General features: G+C 49.5%; 1 protein-coding gene across 1 annotated transcript; it reads right to left on the bottom strand.

Moving 5' to 3' along the window:
* Positions 1-423: 423 nt before the first annotated feature.
* Positions 424-16208, bottom strand: DMRT3 (doublesex and mab-3 related transcription factor 3). Its single transcript, XM_055144813.1, has 2 exons — positions 15676-16208; positions 424-2158 (listed from the first exon to the last, which is right to left on the bottom strand). Exons 1-2 carry the CDS (start codon positions 16136-16138, stop codon positions 1185-1187), a joined length of 1437 nt encoding a protein of 478 aa, XP_055000788.1. The 5' UTR covers positions 16139-16208; the 3' UTR covers positions 424-1184.
* Between the last annotated feature and the right edge of the window lie 3514 nt (positions 16209-19722).

Consider the following 19722-nt stretch of genomic DNA (forward strand, 5'->3'; position numbering starts at 1 on the left):
CACAGGACTGTTGATCGACTTCTCTGCGTCAGTGCTTAGCACTTCCTGAGTTCCACACTCCTACTGTTTCATTTTTACTTTGTGTTTGACTGAGATTCTCTATTGTGATCTCTAATTATCTTGGACTCACTGGTAGGTGACTTGCACAATGGAATATAATGACAGGGACATAGCAGGCACTCACTTATATACATACTGAAGAAACGAATGAATGGGGGTTGAATTCACTTTGCCCTTCTCCCTATTGGAAACAAATGAAAAATAAACTCTTCCTTTTTCTCAGTGCACACCCCCCTCACTGCCCCCCCCAAAAAACTTGGCCCTTCCTATTTCTCATTCACTGACACTATGTCCTGATCATGTACCTGAAAGCCATTTTACATCAGAGATCTTCTTTCCACAAGCACAAATGACACTAACCAAGATCGTCTCCTTAGTTTATTTTTTTCTAGAGTCCTTAGCATGCTACATTAACCTGACAAAGCATAATCTTGCGTTCATTTCACAACACATTTCATGCAGTTCACAGCTGTGATTGGTTTTACATTGACATTACACATGTTTCCATTCAGCCATGTGAAAAGAATAATTCTTAATGGAGTTTATCTCAGAAAAATTGTCCAAGCTTAAATAAGCACGTGAGCAGTTCACTCTAGGGCAGTCTCTCTTTACAATGCAAGAAGGATCTTTAGCATAAGTATATAACACCCCTGTTTAGAGTCCATTTGCCATCAACCTTGTCCTTTCGGGTCTGCATATCCTGAGGAATCCTCTGGGACAAAATTGCATTCAAGTATACTAATTTTTTCTAGAACTTTCTAGGTTGATTTTAGGATCAAGGCTGGCTTTCAGCTTGACATTTTCCAAATAAATCTTCTGTGGACCCAGCTTCCTCCAAACTATTCTTAGCATGAGACAGACACTCTTTTACAAAAAAAAAAACAAAAATAATAATAATAATCAGCACTAAAGCCACAGAGCTATTTGGCATTTTCCTGTGAAGTGCAAGAAATTAAATAAGTTATGTTTTTATTGCGAATGTACCGAATCAAGCAAGTCCCTTTTGTCAAACAGAAGGAAAGGGGTGGGGTGGGGCGGGGTGGGGGAGTGACACACAGGAGATGAAACCTCCTGGGCAGGCTGGGGCCAGAAAGCCGTCACCTGGCCCCGCCACGGCGCCCACCTTAGGAGGAGGAGTTGAGTATTCTCGAGTCTGAGGAGTCGGAGCGCTCGTCGTAGTCCTCCTCGCTGTACATGGACTGCTTGGACACCATGGGGCAGCCGTCCTCGGGGAGGGAGATGCGGGGGTCCTCGGAGGCGCGCGTGGGGAGGACGGGCGAGCTCCTGAAGACGCCGGCAGAGTTACTGGGGAAGGGGCTCACGTACTGGGACCTCAGCTGGTACTGCTGCTGCAGCGTCATGGTGTTCCACAGGGTGACGTCGTTGGGCAGGAAGGGGCTCGACTGGTTTCTGGCCAGCGTATTCCTCAGCATCAGCGGGTAGCGGGGCGGCTGGGGGAACGGGTGCTGCAGGGGCACGGCCAGGGGGCTGGGCACGACGTTGGCCGAGTCCGCCGAGAACCTCAAGGAGTCGGGCACCCGGAAGGCGGAGCCCACCGACCACTTGGATGAGGACAGGGGGTAGGAGCTCAGCGTGTGTTCGAAGAGGTGCCCGTTGGCGGGCAGCACCAGGCCCTCGGGCTCGGCGGCAGTCCGCTCGGCGGCGGCCAGCGAGGAGCGGCTGGACAGCAGCACCTCCACGGCGCTCACCAGGTCCCCGCCGCAGCCCTTGAGGATGAGCTCCAGCACGGCGGGCTTCTGCGCCGGGAAGATCTTCTTCAGCACCTCCAGCGGCGGCCGGTTGGCCTTCAGGCTGAAGGGCAGGGACACGGTGCCCGACGGGCCCTCGATCAGGAGGTGGCTCTGCTCCCCGGGGTACTTGGGGCTGTCGGGGCGGCCCTCGGCGCCGCCGTTCTTCTGCGCGGCCGCCGCGTAGCCGCCCTCGTCCACCGACACGAGCTCGGGGCTCTCGGGCCCGAAGCAGCTGCTCTTGCTCTTCGCCGCGTCCGGGGAGCCCCGCTGCTCCGAGTCTTTGTCGCTGAAGGTGTCCGGGTTGTCGGCGGCGGCACCGCCGTCCGCCAGCCGCTCCTCGGGCAGGTCTGAAACGCAGAGCACAGCAGGTTAAGCCTCTCCCCAGCCGGGAGCCGCGCAGGGGGCGGGAGGCGCGCACTCCCCAGCCACAGCCGCCAGGAGAATCCGAAGGATGGCACTGGACGGGCGACACACATGCACACACACTCCCTCTCACCACTTAACTCACACACATCCTCCTACACATGCATATGCACATGCTTGTTCACACACACGAACACGCCCTCACACACAGCATACACACCACACACACATGCTCACACACATACAAACTCACACACTCCCTCTCGCACAACTTACTCGCAAGCATACACCACACACACATGTGCATGCTCACACAGATCTACCCACACAGTGTATGCACATACTCACACAAATACACACATACTAGCTCACACTGACACACACAAACACACACTTATTCCTTCTCGTACACATTACACAATTGCACGCGCACACACACACCCCTATCTGGAAATAAAAAGCTAGCCATGGAATGACTTCCTAGAACGATGTACACAGAGAAGTTCGCCTTGAACACACCGTGGCTACAGGTCTACAAGCACTGCTGACAGCCACAGATCTCTCCTAGGGGTGGGGCCCAGTGGGGTGGCAGGGGATATAGGGGAGGGACAAGTGTGGGCTTGTGGCTCCTTCTGCAAATGCAGTGCCTGGGTGTGATCAAGGGACACAGTTGCTGGTGCACAATCCTAATCCCACAGGGAATTTTAATGTTCAAAATACATTTCTCTGTGTTAAGTGCATCTTGTGAACTAGTCATCCTATGCTTTACTTGACCACTGTGCAGATGAACTAACTAGCTGACATCATTCCTAGTGATAAAGAAGGGAAGCCTTCACACATTGCTGTGTTTCTTAGAAAACCACTAAGAGAGTGTGTGTGTGTGTGTGTGTGTGTGTGTGTGAGAGAGAGAGAGAGAGAGAGAGAGAGAGAGAGAGAGAGAGACATAGAAAGTGTGGAGTAACCGCCTTGCATATTTGAGGCCCTGCGTTCAGTTCCTAGCATTGCTAAAAAGACAGGGATAAAAATCCACCGAGGGACTGCCTATCCTTTGGCAAACAAAGGCAGCTGAAAAGGTAGAGGAAAGGGCTGGAAGATTAGGGAAATGCATCAAGGGGAAGGGCCCTTCACTGACCACTGACCCTTCGCTGACCCAGAACTCCAGAGTCTGTCCTAAAGCTTCAGGTAACTTCCTGAATCCTACGAAAATAAGCCCCCAAATAAAGCAGAGACCTTCTGCAAAGTATGCCAATTGCACACTGAGCACTTTGCCCTCACATGACTCCAAGGGGCTGGTGTGCCAGGGCCAGGCAGGCAGCAGAGAGTGGATAACACAGTTTGGCTTGCAGTCAGAAATTCTAACAGAGCTTGAGAATCAGGGGACATAGTCTTTATGAACCAACTATGGGCAAGTGAGCTCTTCTGCCTTGTAAAACTTACCCTGGCTGTGTCGACACAAAGCCAATGTAACTGACATAAGATGAAAACTATTAATGGCCCAGTTGTCGGACTGTAAATGATCAGGTCACCTGCGTTTTCTCCTGCATTGCCTGAAAGTTTCATTGGCGCCCTCTCTGTGGGTTCACCTGATTATGTGTAGATAGTCCATGGTGAAATTTAATCAAAGCAGCTGCTAAAACCCATCTCCTCCTATTTGTGGTTGTTTTTCCTTAAAAGCTTTACACAAAGGCCCATTTGTGACCATTTTTTCTAATATGGGATAGAGCTGAACTACAATTGAAAGACAAAACTTTGTTTCTTTGCAGGGCAATAAATATGTGGCAAACATAAATAAATACTTTGAAAAAATATTCTTAAGCTCTGTAAGTGCATCTTTCAGTCCTAACTATACTAATCCATACTTATCCCCAATTGGCATGTTAGGGAAATTGCTGCTTTTTCTGATACAAAATATAAGGTTTCCGTGTGGGGAATCATTTATAGCTCACATACTATTAAGCCATCTTGGCTTTCTATAACAACTCAGCAATACACAAAAGACCTATTTTAGTTGAGAAATCTGACCTATTCTCCCCTGCAACTTTCTAGGGATGGGGATATAGCTTTCCTTTCCTGATTTCACTGCCCTTGATCAAAAACAGCACTTAAAAACACATCTGGACATTGACATTCCAGCAAGCTAGTACTACCTCGATTCTCCCAATTCATCACCCCATGCAAGCCTCCTGCTGTTCCTCTTAACACAAAACAACTGGAAAACAACAACAACGACAACAACAACAACAACTAGGTCTTCGCTCAACACCAAATTGAACTCGTCACTGGCCTCTGGCCCCTGGTTCAGCAGAGCTTGGGAAAATGAGCAAAATATTCTGCCTGGCTAAATATGGACATAAAATAATGTTTCTAATACCAGGAACTTCTAAACCATTTCCCTATTTCTTTAATTTTTGCTTTCACTGCCTATTATTGTCAGTGTTAGCTACTGGTATCCCCGTGACTAGAAAGAGTCTGATGGGTAGAAATCAGCAGGAAGTATAGGACCGGCCCTGACTTGGAGCAGTTATATAGCATAATAATAAAGATTGTTATTTAGCCAGGGAGACAAGGCATCTGGGCAGGGAGAAACACCAACAGAGCCAGGCAGAATTAGTCCAACATCAAACATGACACATTTGGTACGCTAATGGTCATAATATTCACAATGGCCAAAATGTAGCAACAAGCGAAATACCTATCACTGGGTGAATGGGTAAGCATGTGTGCCATATGCATAAAATGAGATATGATTCAGCCTCACTGAGAAATCAAATTTTAACTTATTCCATGAAAAAATGCACCTTAAGAACATGCTAAATGAAACAACTAAATCACAAAAAGACCAAGACAATAGGAGTCTGTTTATATCCTATACGTAGAACTGGCAAATTCAAAGTGACAAAGTTGCCAGGAAAGGAAGGGAGTGAAAATAAGAAATTGTCAAATGGAACAGTTTGTTTAAAGAGACAAAAAAAGTTCTGGAAATGGGAGTGAATACCACACACTGTAAATGAACTTACAGCCACTAACCAGCACCACTACTAAAAGACTAAAATACTAAATTTTGTGGGCCAGATTGCATAGTGAAGAAGGTGCTTGCCTTCCTTGTATGCTGCTGAACTGGGTTTGACCCTCAGTACCATGTACGATCTCTCCAGCCCTGAGCAGTTAGAAGTCTTGAATACCACCAGGTGTGGCCCCCCCAAACAAAAAAATATCAGTGGGGCCAGAGCGATAGTTCAGCCAGTAGGGTGTTTGCCTTGCATGCGGCAGACCTGGGTTCAATCCCCAGCATCCCATATGGTTCCCCCAGCACTGCCTGGAGTAATTTCTGAGTGCAGAGCCAGGAGTAACCCTTGAGAATCACTGGGTGTGACCCAAAAAGCAAAAAAAAAAAAAAAAAAAAAAGACAAAAACCAAAAAAAAATCAGCAACAAAATAGTAAATTTGTAAGCATATTTGACCACATTTTAAAAAAGAGAAGAATAAACATATGACACAGTATCACATTAATATAAAGAAGAGTTTTTAGTGGGGTCCCCATTCTGCCACATTTGGGGCTATTCCCAGTTTAGTGCTTTGGGGTCACTCCAGGGGTTGCTGGGGGACCGTAGAGTGGAAGTCTAGACTCCAGCCTGCAAAGCATGTAGTCAGCCATTTAGTCCTGTCATCGTTTTTTATTTTTGTAAGCAAAAGAAACTGGCCTTTCTAAAACAAGAAAGGTTATAAAAAAAATTCAACTTAAATAGTTCAAAACCTAGCTGTTTTAAAAAAGAAATGAAATGTCTAAACCTAAAAACAGCTCCCTATTTTTCTTTTGGTGGGGGAATGGTAGGGTGGGCAACACACAGCAGTGTTCAGTCAGGGCTTACTCCTGGCTCTGTGCTCAGGGTTAACTCCTGTCAGGACTCGAAAGTGCTGGGGATTGAACCCAGGTGAGCCCCATGCAAGACAAACGCCTTAACCCTCGTACTGTCTCCAAAGCCCTACGGCCCAGCTTCCTATTTTAAAATCCAGCTGGATGTATTTTTCAAACACTAAAAACACCCAAGGAAATGTTTTTTATATCTATCAACCAAATCCACACTTCCAAAATAGAACACATCAACCTCTAGAAGAAAATCATTCAAAGAACAGGTTAGCCAAAATCTGATGTCACATCTCTTATTAAAAAAAAAAAAGCAAGGGCCGGAGCGATAGCACAGCGGGTAGGGCGTTTGCCTTGCACTCGGCCGACCCGGGTTCGATCCCCGGCATCCCATATGGTCCCCCAAGCACCGCCAGGAGTAACTCCTGAGTGCAAAGCCAGGAGTAACCCCTGAGCATCGCTGGGTGTGACCCAAAAGGCAAAAAAAAAAAAAAAAGCAAAACTGTATTTTACTCAAAATAGCAACGAATAGTCTGTCCAACCAACTGAATGAAATCCTTGTGCCTATTTTCCTATTCTCAGAACAGGACACAATGGAATCTTAGATGGGTGCCGTTTGCTTGCCAATCATGAACCTCTGGATGGCAAAATCCTCTTTATTACTTTCATGCATTGTCTTTGCCCCATCACTGAGCCAGGACAGGGCATTCCCTGCTTCTGGCCACTTCTCAAGGAATGGTGCTGGCGGGTGGGGGCTGATTCATTCACACTCTCCACAGGTTGCTGGAAGGACCAGTCTCTCCAAGGCCTCTGGCCAAGCCATAAGAGAAGCTAACAGGATGTCACAGGAATCAAATCTACAAATTCATGATGTGCCAACCAGCTGGGCATAACATTCTTTATACTGTGTGCAAAGGAAAGACAGGCCCTGAACTAATTCGACACACCTAAGCATTCAGGTACCCAAGCACCATTAAGACTTTCTGCTAAGGGAGACGGGGTGGGCAGAATCCCAGTCAACCTCCAGGGGAGTTTCCAGACTGGCTAAAGGAAAACTGGCTTCTCACTATATACTTTGACTTTTATTTTGGGGCCACACCTGCTGATATGCAGGCTTGTTCCTGGCTCTGCACTCAGGGATCATTCCTGGTGGTGCTTGGAAACCACATGGGATGCTGGGAATCAAACCCAGGCCGACCACTGCAAGGCAAATGCCCTGTCCGCTGTGCTCTCTCTCTGGCCCTGCACTTGGACCCATCCAGTCTGACACAGGAAGCAGTAAGTATCCTGTAGTTTTATGGCACCATGTTATGAAGTGTTGGTGGTATTGTTGTGACTAAACTAGAAGTACTGTAAATTATTCTATTATAAATACAGACGTTCACGAGTAATTATAGAGGCTGTTTTAAGCCTAGTGATAAAGTGTAATTGAATAGCAGGTGTTTCTTTACATCTCTTGATTTTTTTTTCTCAAATGAACTTCATAAATTGTTCCTGTTGATTTAAAACACAAAGGCCTTTCTAGATACAGAAATGTGAGACTGCTAACAAAATAAAAAGGAAATACTCCCCCATAATTTTGCCCTCTTCTCAAAACAGATGCCCTTGTTCCTAGAACTTGAACAGTAAGAATACATTTCAACAGAGAGAATTTTACTTCTGGTATCTGAGCGCAGAAATGTCAAAAGTACCAGGCAAAAGGAGAGAGAAATTTATTTCAGGGTCAGAGTGCTATTACTGCCTGTAGGACATTTGCCATGCATGCATAGGACCCACATCAGTCCCTGGTGTTCTATATGGTCCCCGGAGCAACATTTTCGACTAATTCCTGAGTGAAGAGCCAGATATAATCCTTGAGCATCGTCCTGTGGGCCCAAACAAAACAACAAAAACAAAAGAAATCTATCTCACCTGCTATTACAAACACCTATTGAAAGTGATGCGATCTGCTGCTTCTAACGCTTTAACATCAAGATATTTTAAAAATCTTACTCAATGTTCATTCACATTTATATTTTTCATGATATACTCATCCTTGAAATAAACTCTTAACATTTATAAGATGAAATATTTAATTAAGATTTTTTCCTATGGGAAACTGTGCTTTCAATTTTTAAATAAATGCTAGATGTGTAAAAATATACACATACTAAAAGACTGAGGAGAAAAAAAGTGAACAGAAAAGTTACTACCAACTTAAAATTACTGATCATGGGATTTAACTTTCCTCAGAGGAATTTTCATGACAATTTCTTCAGATCTAGGCAGTCATTTCAGAGGTCTTAAAATCTTCTACTGTATTTGTGATGCACTTGGCTGAAGACATAAACATGGAAAATGTTTCTGACTTAGATGTGGTGGCTTTATCCACTCTACTTATTACAGTTGGCAGCACAGAAAATATCTTACACCCAGAATGAAAATGCAGAAACACTGGCTTAGAAAGAAATGCTTCCTAGCACAGGAAGTCAAAAGGCTCTTCTTCTTTCAAAACCATGTCATGCATTTTAAAATACAGTGGCCTGTCCTTTGCTTTGGAAACTCTTAACTGTGCCCTCTGGGTGATTTTCAAAGCACCCAAATCTGACAGCAATGGCAAGAAAGAGCTAAGGGGCAGAACAGAGCTTCCAAAAGTGAAGCTATTCTCGTTCTAACAGGACAGAGACTTTTTAATATTTTCTGTTATCTTTATTTCACTTGAGAAGTGCAGAGTTGTTAGACACTGAAGAATTGAAAAACTCGAGTACAATTGGAAATGGATACAAGCTCTCAACTCTTTCTCATCCTGGTGGGGGTGGGAATGGGGGTAGTGCTGAAAAGTCATGCTTTGATTTAAAATGATTATTATTTAAAATATTGCCTTAGTAACTTATGAGGGAATCTCATAGCTTGGGAACAATCTATTTTGGTGGAAGAGGGCACACTGGTATAGTAAGGGGTAGATTAGGGGCTGAAAAGATAATTCAGCAGGTGCGGCACTTGCCTTGCACTCGACTGACCTGGTTTTGTTTTGATTCCCAGCATCCCATGTGGTCCCTCAGTCTGCCAGGAGTGATTCCTGAGTGCAGAGCCAGGTGAGCACCAAAGGGTGAGCCACCCTCCCCGCCCAAAAAAAAGCAGAAAGTGATGAATTGAAGGAAGTATGTCTTGTAACTGTGAACTGCACATGCTTACATAAATTCAGCTTTGACTTCTTTCCTGGCTCAGAAAATACAACTTTTCCGAAAGCAAGCAGAAAATCCCACACTGTGCTGAGTGCCACGCAAAGTAAGATTAGTGAGGACTCAGATCCTGCCTCCTGACAACCGGTAGGCTTTCAGTTTCAGTTTGCTAACGAAATCTTTTGCAAATGTTCGAATTTTCTTTGCGGTCAGTCATATTTTACATGGAAACTCAGCAAGAAATTCAAGTGGCAAGGCAGTCTAGACTACACACATGGTATTCCTGGGAGGAAAGTTGTTATAAATATTTACCTGGGGGAAAAACCCGGGGAGCAGCAGATATTCATACTGACCCTGACAAAGTAATATTTGGGGTTGGGGCGGGGGACTCTGACCGAGCTACTTAAAATTTATTGGAATGAAAATTATTGGAATTTAAAATAAGATATTTTGCTTAAAAAAAAACAGAAAAGGAATGTTCTAATGTTTAGAACATTAACACCGTAACAGTAGTTTGTGCCTTTTAAGTAGTTATAGAATGACAAGGAAATAAAATCCAGCACCAAAGAAGTGTCCTATGGGCCCTGCCCCCAGCCCCCCATTTGTGTTGTAACATGTTTCTTTGGAGAACTGTGTTCTGCACTACTCAGACTGGGGCACTCCCTAGGGCCTCTGCCAGAGAGGCAGAGCCCAGGACATGAGCCCTAGGTGCTGGGCCTGTGAGCTCTGCCATCAGGTCCAGTCTCCTGGAGCGCCCAAGCCCACCCCGTCCAACATCCACCCAGCCCTGTGTGCCACATGCAATTACACAAGACCTGGGCGTCCAGTGAAACGGTAGGCTAAGGGCTGAGGGTAACAAGTGAGCAAGAGGTGGAAGGCAAGAGGGAAATCAGGTGGATGGCCGAGGGCAGCCTGGAGGGCCCTGGCAGGGTTGGGAAATCGATTTTTCTTTTTCCCTTTTTTTCCCTGGACTCAGTCTGTCCTCCCTGTCAGATGGAAGTGCAACATTTCCAGAAAGGGGCTCCAAGTCCTCCGGGGAGGTTGATTTATGAAGATTTACTCCTTTCCGTCGGTAAAGCTGTTAGCAGAAAGTGCTGACTGGCTGCAGCAGAGAATTCCTCATCAATGCTCTTTGATTGTATTTTGCAAACAAAATGCCTGTTGCTTGGTAACATTTCACTTGAGCCTGACCTTCCCTGAAAGTTATTGCTATCAGATTCGATTTACACTGTCCTCCTGTGATTACTGTAATCTTTTAAACCCGGGAGTTCATCCATCAGGGGGGAGAGTGGGGTGGGGGGGAGAAAAAGTTGGTTGTGCAAGTTCAGAGCACGACTATTCGCCAGATTTATAACGGGAGGCATGTGTTAGAGGGGAGGGGGAGGGGTTCTCTCTGGAACTCTGGCCCCTGTTGGAAAAATGCCTCATTTTCTCCTGTCACCCCTTTCTAGATTCACAAGACAAGACCCCCAAGGCCTCTCTCGGAAATCTACTGAGCAGCTCCAGCTTCTGGAAGAAACTAGAAGCTGGAAGCAACTCAAGAGAGACTCCCACCTCACATGGTGCACTGCTGGGTGCCCAGTGTGGGTGGGGACAAACTCAGCTTGGGGTAACCAGAGGAAACAGTAAAATTCCCTGTTAAATTCTCTGGGATCAATAACCAAGAAAAATATTTTCTTTTTTTTTTTCAGCAGTAATTGCCCGGGCAGTGTTTGGCACCCTGATCTTGTTGCATATTTGTCTCTTATTTGTTCATTAAATCTGACAATGCACCGAAGCTCCACAGAAAGCAGAGTGGGGTAGGGGAACCTGCAAAATGGGGCGTGCTCTCCCCTGGGGGTCTGCTGGAGACCGCCCCACAGCGCCCCTCCACCCTTCCTCACTGCAAGGCCCCTCCCGCCGCCTTCTAGATCCCGGTTGTGAAGAAAGCCCGGGCTGGGCACCGGACGTCCCTGTCCCCATCCCCATCCCGGCCCGCAGCCCCTGCGCCCTGCCTTGCACTGCACGCTGCAGCCCCCAGCCGAGCGCCCAGTGCAGAGCAGTCAGTGCGTGCAATTCCTTGGCGCTCAACACCCACCCGCAGGGCCAAGAGCTAGGACTACCCGGTGCCTCCGTGGCCGCCAAGCCGGCCCTGGGCTGAGGATCTCAGGCGGAGTTTCCCGTCTTTTCATTTGCTCGGTTTCAGGGTTGAAAGCACTCCGCAGGGTCTGGCTCTTGTAGCCGCAAACCAGAGCTGAAAATTCAAGTCAAAGGTTGGGGCCTGAGGAAGGTATCTGATTCCCATCCCCTCACCTCTAGGCACCAGCCCGGAGTAAGCCCAAAGCACCCTTCATGTCCCCCTTTGCCCCCAAATTCATAGGTAAGTTCATGGGTTGATCCACTTCCTGGGTTGATCCACTTCCTGAGTGACTTGAAGCCTCCCGCTGGTTTAGTTTGCATCTAGCCTATTCCGCTGTGGGGTGGCTTTCCCAGGGGCTGATCCAGGCGGGCGTTTTGATAACACCCCTATACTTGCAGGTGCTTCTGACTCTTTAAAACTAGTAATAACTACAGTGAAGACAAAAAATAAAATGAACAAGGGTGTGGGTCAGACAGGTTTTAATCAAGGTAGCGCTGGAAGGCCCAGAGCCGCCCTAAGGATGCTAACGGGTTAAAGATGGTAAAATCTCCTGATTTCACTCCCTCTGGGTCCCTTGTTCAGTTCTCGAAGTAAACAGGGAAAGAGACTCAGCATTCCTACTGGGGCTTGCTCTCCGGCAGAATGGCCCTAATGAAATATAATCCTTTAGTTTGAAGAACATTTTATTCCTTACTCGCTACTCTTCCCCGTGTTGGGAGCAAACCCAGAACTTCACACGTGCACGGCATAGGCTCTCACAGAGCTGCCTGCCTCGCCCCTCCCCCTGAGGAACATTTTAAAGAATATGTGTGCATATTTCTGATGGCAGGCACATACTTAGGAAGGATCTCCCGCTTCTGATCCTTTAATCTCTCAAGAAACACACAGCACTTTCTGCAGGTAAGGGCTAGAGGAAGGAGACCTCGAGACCCGAATGTAACTTTAGCTTTTCTCTCACCTTGGTCTTGACCCTTAACTTTCCTCAGCTCTTCGGAGCCCTGTCCTGAAAGGCTGGGTTGACTGGTGGAAGCTGCTGACTCAGAAACACTCACAGCTGAAGGTTCACACTCGCAGGGACCAGGGGGTGTGAGAAGGAGAAAGAGCGCATTTAAGAGTTCTCTTGAGGGGCTGGAGCCATCGAACAGCAGATAGGGCACTTGTCTTGCACGCAGCCAACCTGGGTTCAAGCCCCAGCACCCAGAGCACTCCGGAGCACCACCAGGAGTAATTACTGAGTGCAAAGTCAGGAGAAACCCCTCAGCATCGCCAGTGTGACCCCACCGCCCCCAAACTGAGTTCACCAGTATTTGAAACATGTAAATAGTCTATAAATAAAGAAGCTTAAGTTAGAATTCTGGACTCAATCATAATCTAGTAATTTTAGGCCAGTCGAAGGTAATTTAGGAGAAGTGAAAATTTATACCCCCAAAAAGGGGAGGGGGATTTCATCCAAAGGAGAAATAAGCATTAGAATATAAAATTTCACCATAAAATAAATGGCAGAATCATAGTAATGGTCAACATACTACATTCTTAAAATAAATCCTACTCCTTTAAAATATATCAAATAATTTGGCAACAAAATTGCTACATTTCTTGTCTACAAAACTATATTGAGATCTGTAATTAAGTTGTCACTCTCTGAGCAGCCTGATTTTTTTCCCCTCACTATTGGTGTCTACACGTTCCTCGCTAAGATTTCTCAAGGATTTCTGGGGACTCTTTTAGTACCTGCATTTATCGAAGGGGAAAAAAGCAGTAGTCTCCAGAACTATAAAAGAGGACTTTTGGGTGCCCCCCCCCGCCAAAAAAAAAAGACCAACTACTTTTTCTTAAAACAATAAATCACAAACATCTACTTTGCTAGTATTTTGAGATTCCTTATGGCCTGTGAACTTACTGTATGTGTGAAATAGGGTTTCACTTACTTCTTTATATGTAATGAACTACTGTTTCAAAACTACCTGACATGCTTGGAAATAGTGTCATGTACGCTAAAAACACTGTTCCATTCTAAGAACAACCATCCAAAGCAGAGAGGGGACGGAAACAAAACAGAATAGTTACAGCAGTGGGGAGCTGTATCTGGGCCATCTTCCTCCAATTTAAGCTTCACATCGCCTTCTTCCATACAAAACATTGCATAAAACCATCCTATCTCTACCTTTCCAATAAAAAACAAGTACCTATTCTTTTCTTGCTCCATCACTGGTGGATGAAAGATGACTTTTTTTAAAAACAAAATGAGGGCAAACCAGTAGAAAAGTTATATAAATGATTGTCTGAGAAGCTGGGGACTAGGCCACTGACCTTGGGGCTTGTGCTCAGGCCACCACCCTGACCTCTCCAAGTGTAAATCCTGTGCTCCTTCACAATTTTGTGACTGGGGAAGGAGGGTGTGGGCGGGAGATTCTGGATGCTGTGTGGGAAGGAACAAGAGCCTGCCTGGTGTGTCCAGTTAAATTCAGTCTCTTTTTAGTCCTCCAAACCAGGTACCCTGCTGCTCCTTCCTTCCACCTCCTAGAACTCTCTGGAACTTTGGCTTTATGACTCCAGAAACCATGGAGGGTCCTTCTCCCAAAGGACCATTAGAAAAGCCCAGGATGTGAAAGAACGCCCCTCCTTAACAAGAACCCCAGAACTTCATGGTCTGGAAGACGGGTGCTGCTGCCATGGCCACCGCCTAAACATGCCACTTGTCCTTGACCTAAATTCAGACTCCTTCCCGGGTGCTGGGGAAAAGGAGAGAGGGGATCTGGAAAGGCTCAGGAAAGTTACTGGAGTGATCCAACTTCTAGAATGGACAGGACTCTTGTAGAGACAAGACTCCTCAAGTTACTAGTTTCAGCCTAAAGGAGGAAAACAAAATAAAACCCAAACTAACACCTTCTTTGTCTTCCTCTCACCTCCGATCTTATGTAGTACAGCCACAAAAATGAACAGCTTGGACTGACAACAGATACAAGGGGGTGGGGTGCATTACTTAGAAAATGTGTCTATCCTACCACTAAGGCTTACATAATAGTCAGCCGACTCTTCTGGCACGAAAACCAGGACCTACACTTCACATCAGCTGCTCTCGGAACTTCTGGCCTGGAGAGACATAACTGAACAGGGGGCAGCTGGAACTCCAGCGGCCATTCCGTCCTCTCAGAACCACAGGCCCGCTACATCCCCCAGCACAACTGATGAGAGTCATGGGCTCTCGAGTCCCTCGCAGGAAACCAGGGGTCTGGTTTTGTGGGCCGGGCAGAAAGCTGACCAGAGCTCTCAGCCACATAAGAAGGTCCTGAGACTGCCGTGGCCCTGGATGTTCTTCCTGGGTAATCCCAAAACACCTTCCATGCCCTCCCTGAAAAGATGGATTTTCTTCCTTTGTCCTTTTGCCACAGCGAAAGGGAAACACTAAACATTCAGCCACTGAATTCCTAAAGCCTGTTACAATTCAAACAAGTGTTTAGGCTGGGCTGGGCTGGGCAGGGCAGCTCGAGAGGGCTCCGTTGGGGTCTGTAGGCCCAGGAGGCCTGGGGAGAGACAGGGAGGCAAGCCAATGGGCCAGGGCTCAGAGGAAATCCACCCACCTCCCTGGCTCTGGGAAACTCACCCCCTCCTAACTGGGAGAAAAGGGGAGAAGACTGGGAAGGGGTACTGGGGGATGGGAGTCTGGTGGAAGTCTCTGGCTGACAGGTTTGCCTGGAGAGGGATGGCTGCCTGCTGTCCCCTCCTCACAGCAGAGGATGTTCTCACTGGCTGAAGCCACAGGGACAGTAAGGGCCGCCTGATGATCAAGGGGTCAATGACCGGTGCAGCTCCAAAAAAGACAGTTCCTAGTGGCTGGGCAGATTCTGGGACCCGGTTGTCACGAGGGGCCTCCTTCTGGATCTTTGTCCTCTCATCTCTAAACGGGGCTCTCTAAGCGGTGGCCCCCGTGCTTGAGCCAGAAGGACTTCGGGTCCACTCCAGTTCAGCTAGCCCACACCTGAGCCCAGCTGGACTCCGCAAATGCGCCTTTGCTCTTTCCCGGCACCTACCTGTACCAATGACCGAATCCAAGGTCTTCTGTTGCCCGCTGCCAGGAAGGCGGGCACACGGTGGTGGGGTTACTAACTAGGGTCCTGCCTGAGCTCTTTATTTACCCGCCGACCCGGTCACGTTCTCTTTCACCCTGGAAATGCTCTCGGCACAGCCCCTCCGTAGGACTCTCCCGGGGAGCGGCTGGTGGCCAGATCCCAGCGGCCCGGGGTTTCGCTGGGAGACACAGAACCCGCCGGAGAGGGAAGCCCGGCGGGGAGTCCCCTTCTCCAAACTTGCCAGCGGGCCCCTCAGAAGCGGCGCCCCGCGCTCGTCCGCACTTACCGGGCTTGGCGATCGGCGCCTGCTGCAGCGCTCCGGGCTGGGACTCGGCGGCCCAGCGCAGCGCGGCGGCCGCAGCCAGCTCGGCGGCGGGGCGCGGCGGCGGCGGCTGCGCGGGCTGCGAGGCGGGCGGCTGCTGCGGGGCGGCGGCGGCGGCGGCGTCTCCGGGCGGCGGGGGCCCGGGCAGGGCGCGCAGCGAGTCGGGGATGAGGCTCTCCAGGCTCTCGTTGGCCTGCTGCCGCCGCAGCGCCACCTGCGCCGCCATCACCCGCTGCCGCTCGATGATGAGGATGCACTTCTCGCAGGTGCAGTCCTTGAAGCGGCAGTAGCGCTTGTGGCCCTTGAGCCAGGACAGGACGCCGTGGTTGCGGCAGCGCGCGCACTTGGGCGTGCGCTGCAGGGGCGCCCGCGGCGGCTGCGACACCGGGCCGCCCATGTACAGGTAGGGGGAGCCGTAGCCGTTCATGCCCCCCGCGCTCCCGGGAGAGCGGCCGGCGGGAGCGCTGCACGGCCGGCCGGGCCGGCTCAGGGGTGGCCTCCGGCCCGCGCGCCCCGGGCTCCCGCCGCGCCCGCGGCCGAGCGCGCTCCGGGCCGGCCCGAGCTGGCCGCCGCCGTCTTCGCGGCTCCCGCGGCGCTCGCAGCCTCACGCGGCCGCACGCGTCGTCTCGAGCGCCCCGGGCTGGCGCGGGCCACCCGGCTGCCTCCTGCCCGGCCCCGCGGCGGCTGCACGGCGCGGCCGGGAGCGCTGGGCACGGTGTGAGCGGGCTGGGCTGCAGCTGCCGCCGCGCGCGCACGCCGCCCGGCGCCTCCTCCGCCGCCCTCCCCCACTCCGCCCTCCCCGCCCCCCACCCCGGGCCCGGGGCTCCTCGCGCTCCCCACCTCCCTCCACGCCTTCCCGCCGCTTTCCCGCTCGCACCCCGCGGCTCGCAGCACTTCACCTGCCCGGTCACCTGCCGCCCGGCCGCACTGGCGGGGGCGCTCCCGCCTCTCCCCGCCTCCGCCCCCCGCCGCTCGCCCGGCGTCCCGGCCCGCTGGGGGAGGGACTGCGGCGGGCGCTCGGGGCAGCCGCGGGGCTCCCGAGGCAGGGCTGGGGCGTGGAGCGGCGAGAAGGGGGTCGTACCCCTGCTCTCGCTCTCTCTCCTCCCTCGGGTCCGAGCCCGTGGCGGCGAGGCCAAGGCCGCCTGCATCCTGACCACTTGCCCACGGAAACTGGGCTCCGCGGCCCGCGTGAGCCTGGAAGGGTCGGAGTTGGGGCGATCACCAACGGGTACATTTTGGGATGAGAACCTGGAGCTGCTTAGGGAAATTTGGGCTCTTTGCGTTCCCTTTTGTAGTTTTTTTTTGGGGAGGTTCGTTCTTGCTGTTGTAGAAGAAAATGAATGTTTTTGAAAAATCTGCTGACCCCGTATGGTGACCCATTTTGCAGGATTTCAAGGGGGAAATGCCAGCCCCTCTTCTCTGGAGCCTCATTTCGTTTTCTCCCCTTCTCTCCGTGTCCTAATTAAAAAACGAAACAAAACAACAACAACAAAAAAAACCAACCCAAAATGGCCCGGGCCCTGAAAGGCTGGAGAGAACTTTTGGGGGTATGCTTAATTGGGGGGTGTCTAAACTTTCAGAGGCCATGGAGGTGTCATAATAGCACCCCAAAGTGACCAGATAGGGTTTTTCCTCCCCCACAACTGTAACTGAACTTACTGTTCCCCAAACCCCAAGGAATCCAGTGACTTTTGAATAGAACAGGCCACTTCCCCCAGCCCACAGCAGGATTAGGCCCAGGGCCCTTTCTTGGGATGGCAGTATGAAATTCCATTTAAGCTGTTATTTGCATGTTTTTAAAGTCCTAGAAGTACTAGGGTTTGATCTGATAACCGCCACCACAAATACCCCTCTCCTCCCTCCCTCTCCATGAAAATCAAATCCCGCCCCCTCAAAAAAAAAATAGTGGATATAGCAGCACATCTTTGCAGTTCAGTGCATAGGCAAAGAGTTGGGCAAGTCCCAGATTGCTCCTGCGAGTCAGCATGGAGCTTGTCCCCTGCCTGAATTGGAGACAAGAGCATAGTGTCCGCTGCAAATGCCAACTCTGCCCAGCACAGAGGCCCCTGTCCCCCAGGCGAAGCTCTTTCTTCCTGCCTGGCCCTGCAGACAAGCGAACCTGAAAATCTCCCTTTTTGCTGAGAATTCAAATAAAGCATCACCAGGCTTTCTGGCCAGCCCTCCGCATAGAAAGGTGATTTGGGGGAAGGTGGGGGTAGGGTGGGGTGGTGTTATAAAGGGAATTCAACTGTGTGTATTTTCCTTGGAGTCCTAAACCACTTCTCACTTGAGTGTGGGACCTATCTGGGAATTGGGGGTGGGGTGAGGTTGTCACTGATCTAGTGAAGTGCTGACCCTGAAAGGCCTTCCCCACTAAGTCTCCTGAAACACAGAGCCCCTCTGATTTACCTCTCACCTGATTCCCTCTGCACAGACACCTGTATGTGGGCCTCCTGTTCCCTCCCCCAACTTTCACAGCAAACCCAGACCTAAAAGACCATAACTAACAGGCACGAAAGCTCTCCAGACTGTAGGCAGAGGTCACCCAGTGGACTGGAGGCCTGGAGCAGGCTGCAAGTTGCTTTATGTGACAGGAAGAGCAACTCTGGGAACTTTGCTGATGATATCTCAGGATCTTGAGAAAATTAGCATCATGGATTTTTTTTTTTTTTGTATATTTCCTGATTTCCCCCAAAAGGTCAGAGACACCAAGGAGTATAAGGCTTTCTTGGGAGAAAGAAAGCAAGAAAGAAAAAGGAAGGAAGGTAGGAAGGAAGGAAGGAAGGAAGGAAGGAAGGAAGGAAGGAAGGAAGGAAGGAAGGAAGGAAGGAAGGAAGGAAGGAAGAAAGGAAGGAAGGAAAAGCAACAGAGTTCTGTACCACTTTGGGGGGCATTCTGATTACCAAGGCGCACCCCCCCCCCTTTCATCTCTGGTCACCTAACCACTCTATCCTTTTGCTACTCAAACAGTCTGGCTTTATTTGGTATCAGCCAGTCCCACTCCAGTGCACATCAGGGGCTGAGATCTAAATACTCATTTGATATACTGCAATAATCCTTTTCTCATATTTGATGGGAATGTTTTCCATATCCCAGTATTTGACAACATCTCCCTATAGGGACAGGTTTGTATTTATGTTGGTAAAATGTCCCCTGCCTCAAAGTCTATTGTAACCCAACACCTGACAACCCTGAGTCCCATTTCTGTTTGCAGAAAGGGTTTATTCAAGCACATAATGGGATCCCAGCAGAAAGCCTTTCAGAACCAGGGACTATGGTAAACTTCACCACATGAACTCCGTTTCCAGGGCTATTAAGCTTTTAATTGGAAAATAGCAGAGGAAATTTCAAGGTGACTATAACGTGTTAGCAGTTAGTGCAGAGAAGAAAAGCCTGAGCGGGAATGAATGTAGAAAGCATATGGTCCGAATCACTTTTAGGAGGAGCAGCCTGCTTCTGCTAAGTCCCGGCAGCTTATACACTTATGGGAAAAATCATCAAAGAAATTGGAGGGGGGGTGGAGATTACAAGTCAATGGCCCCTCCCTAGACCGGATCCACTGGGGTTCTGCTCTGTGGTGTGTGTCCAAACCACAATGAACTGGGTAGAGTTGTGACAGGTATCAACAGCAGCGAAAGTGAAAAATAACGTGCGTCTGCGGTTCTTTGGGCTCACGCACAGGCTCACTGTGTGGATCTGGAAACGCACAAAAGGCAGGTGCCCGGTTGAGCATGTTCTGACGCCAAACCCTGGAGTCCTGCTGGTTTCTCCTCACCCGCTCCCCCCAAGGGAAACTTCATCCAGAAGAGTTTCGATTGACCTGAGTGTATAGTAAATCCGAGGAATTTCTGTTTTGTGGAGATCTCGTGGAAAGGGGTGTCGGAGTTCCGTCCGACGTGACGGTGTTCATCGCGTTCGCGGTAACGCGGGCGCCCCGGGCGCGCAGAACTTCCAGTCAAATGCATGCGGGAGAGTGAGCCCCTCTCCCAGCGCCTAAGCCGCAGCTCTGCC

The sequence above is a fragment of the Sorex araneus genome, chromosome 1, assembly GCF_027595985.1.
Source record: "Sorex araneus isolate mSorAra2 chromosome 1, mSorAra2.pri, whole genome shotgun sequence".
Taxonomy (NCBI): Eukaryota; Metazoa; Chordata; class Mammalia; order Eulipotyphla; family Soricidae; genus Sorex; species Sorex araneus.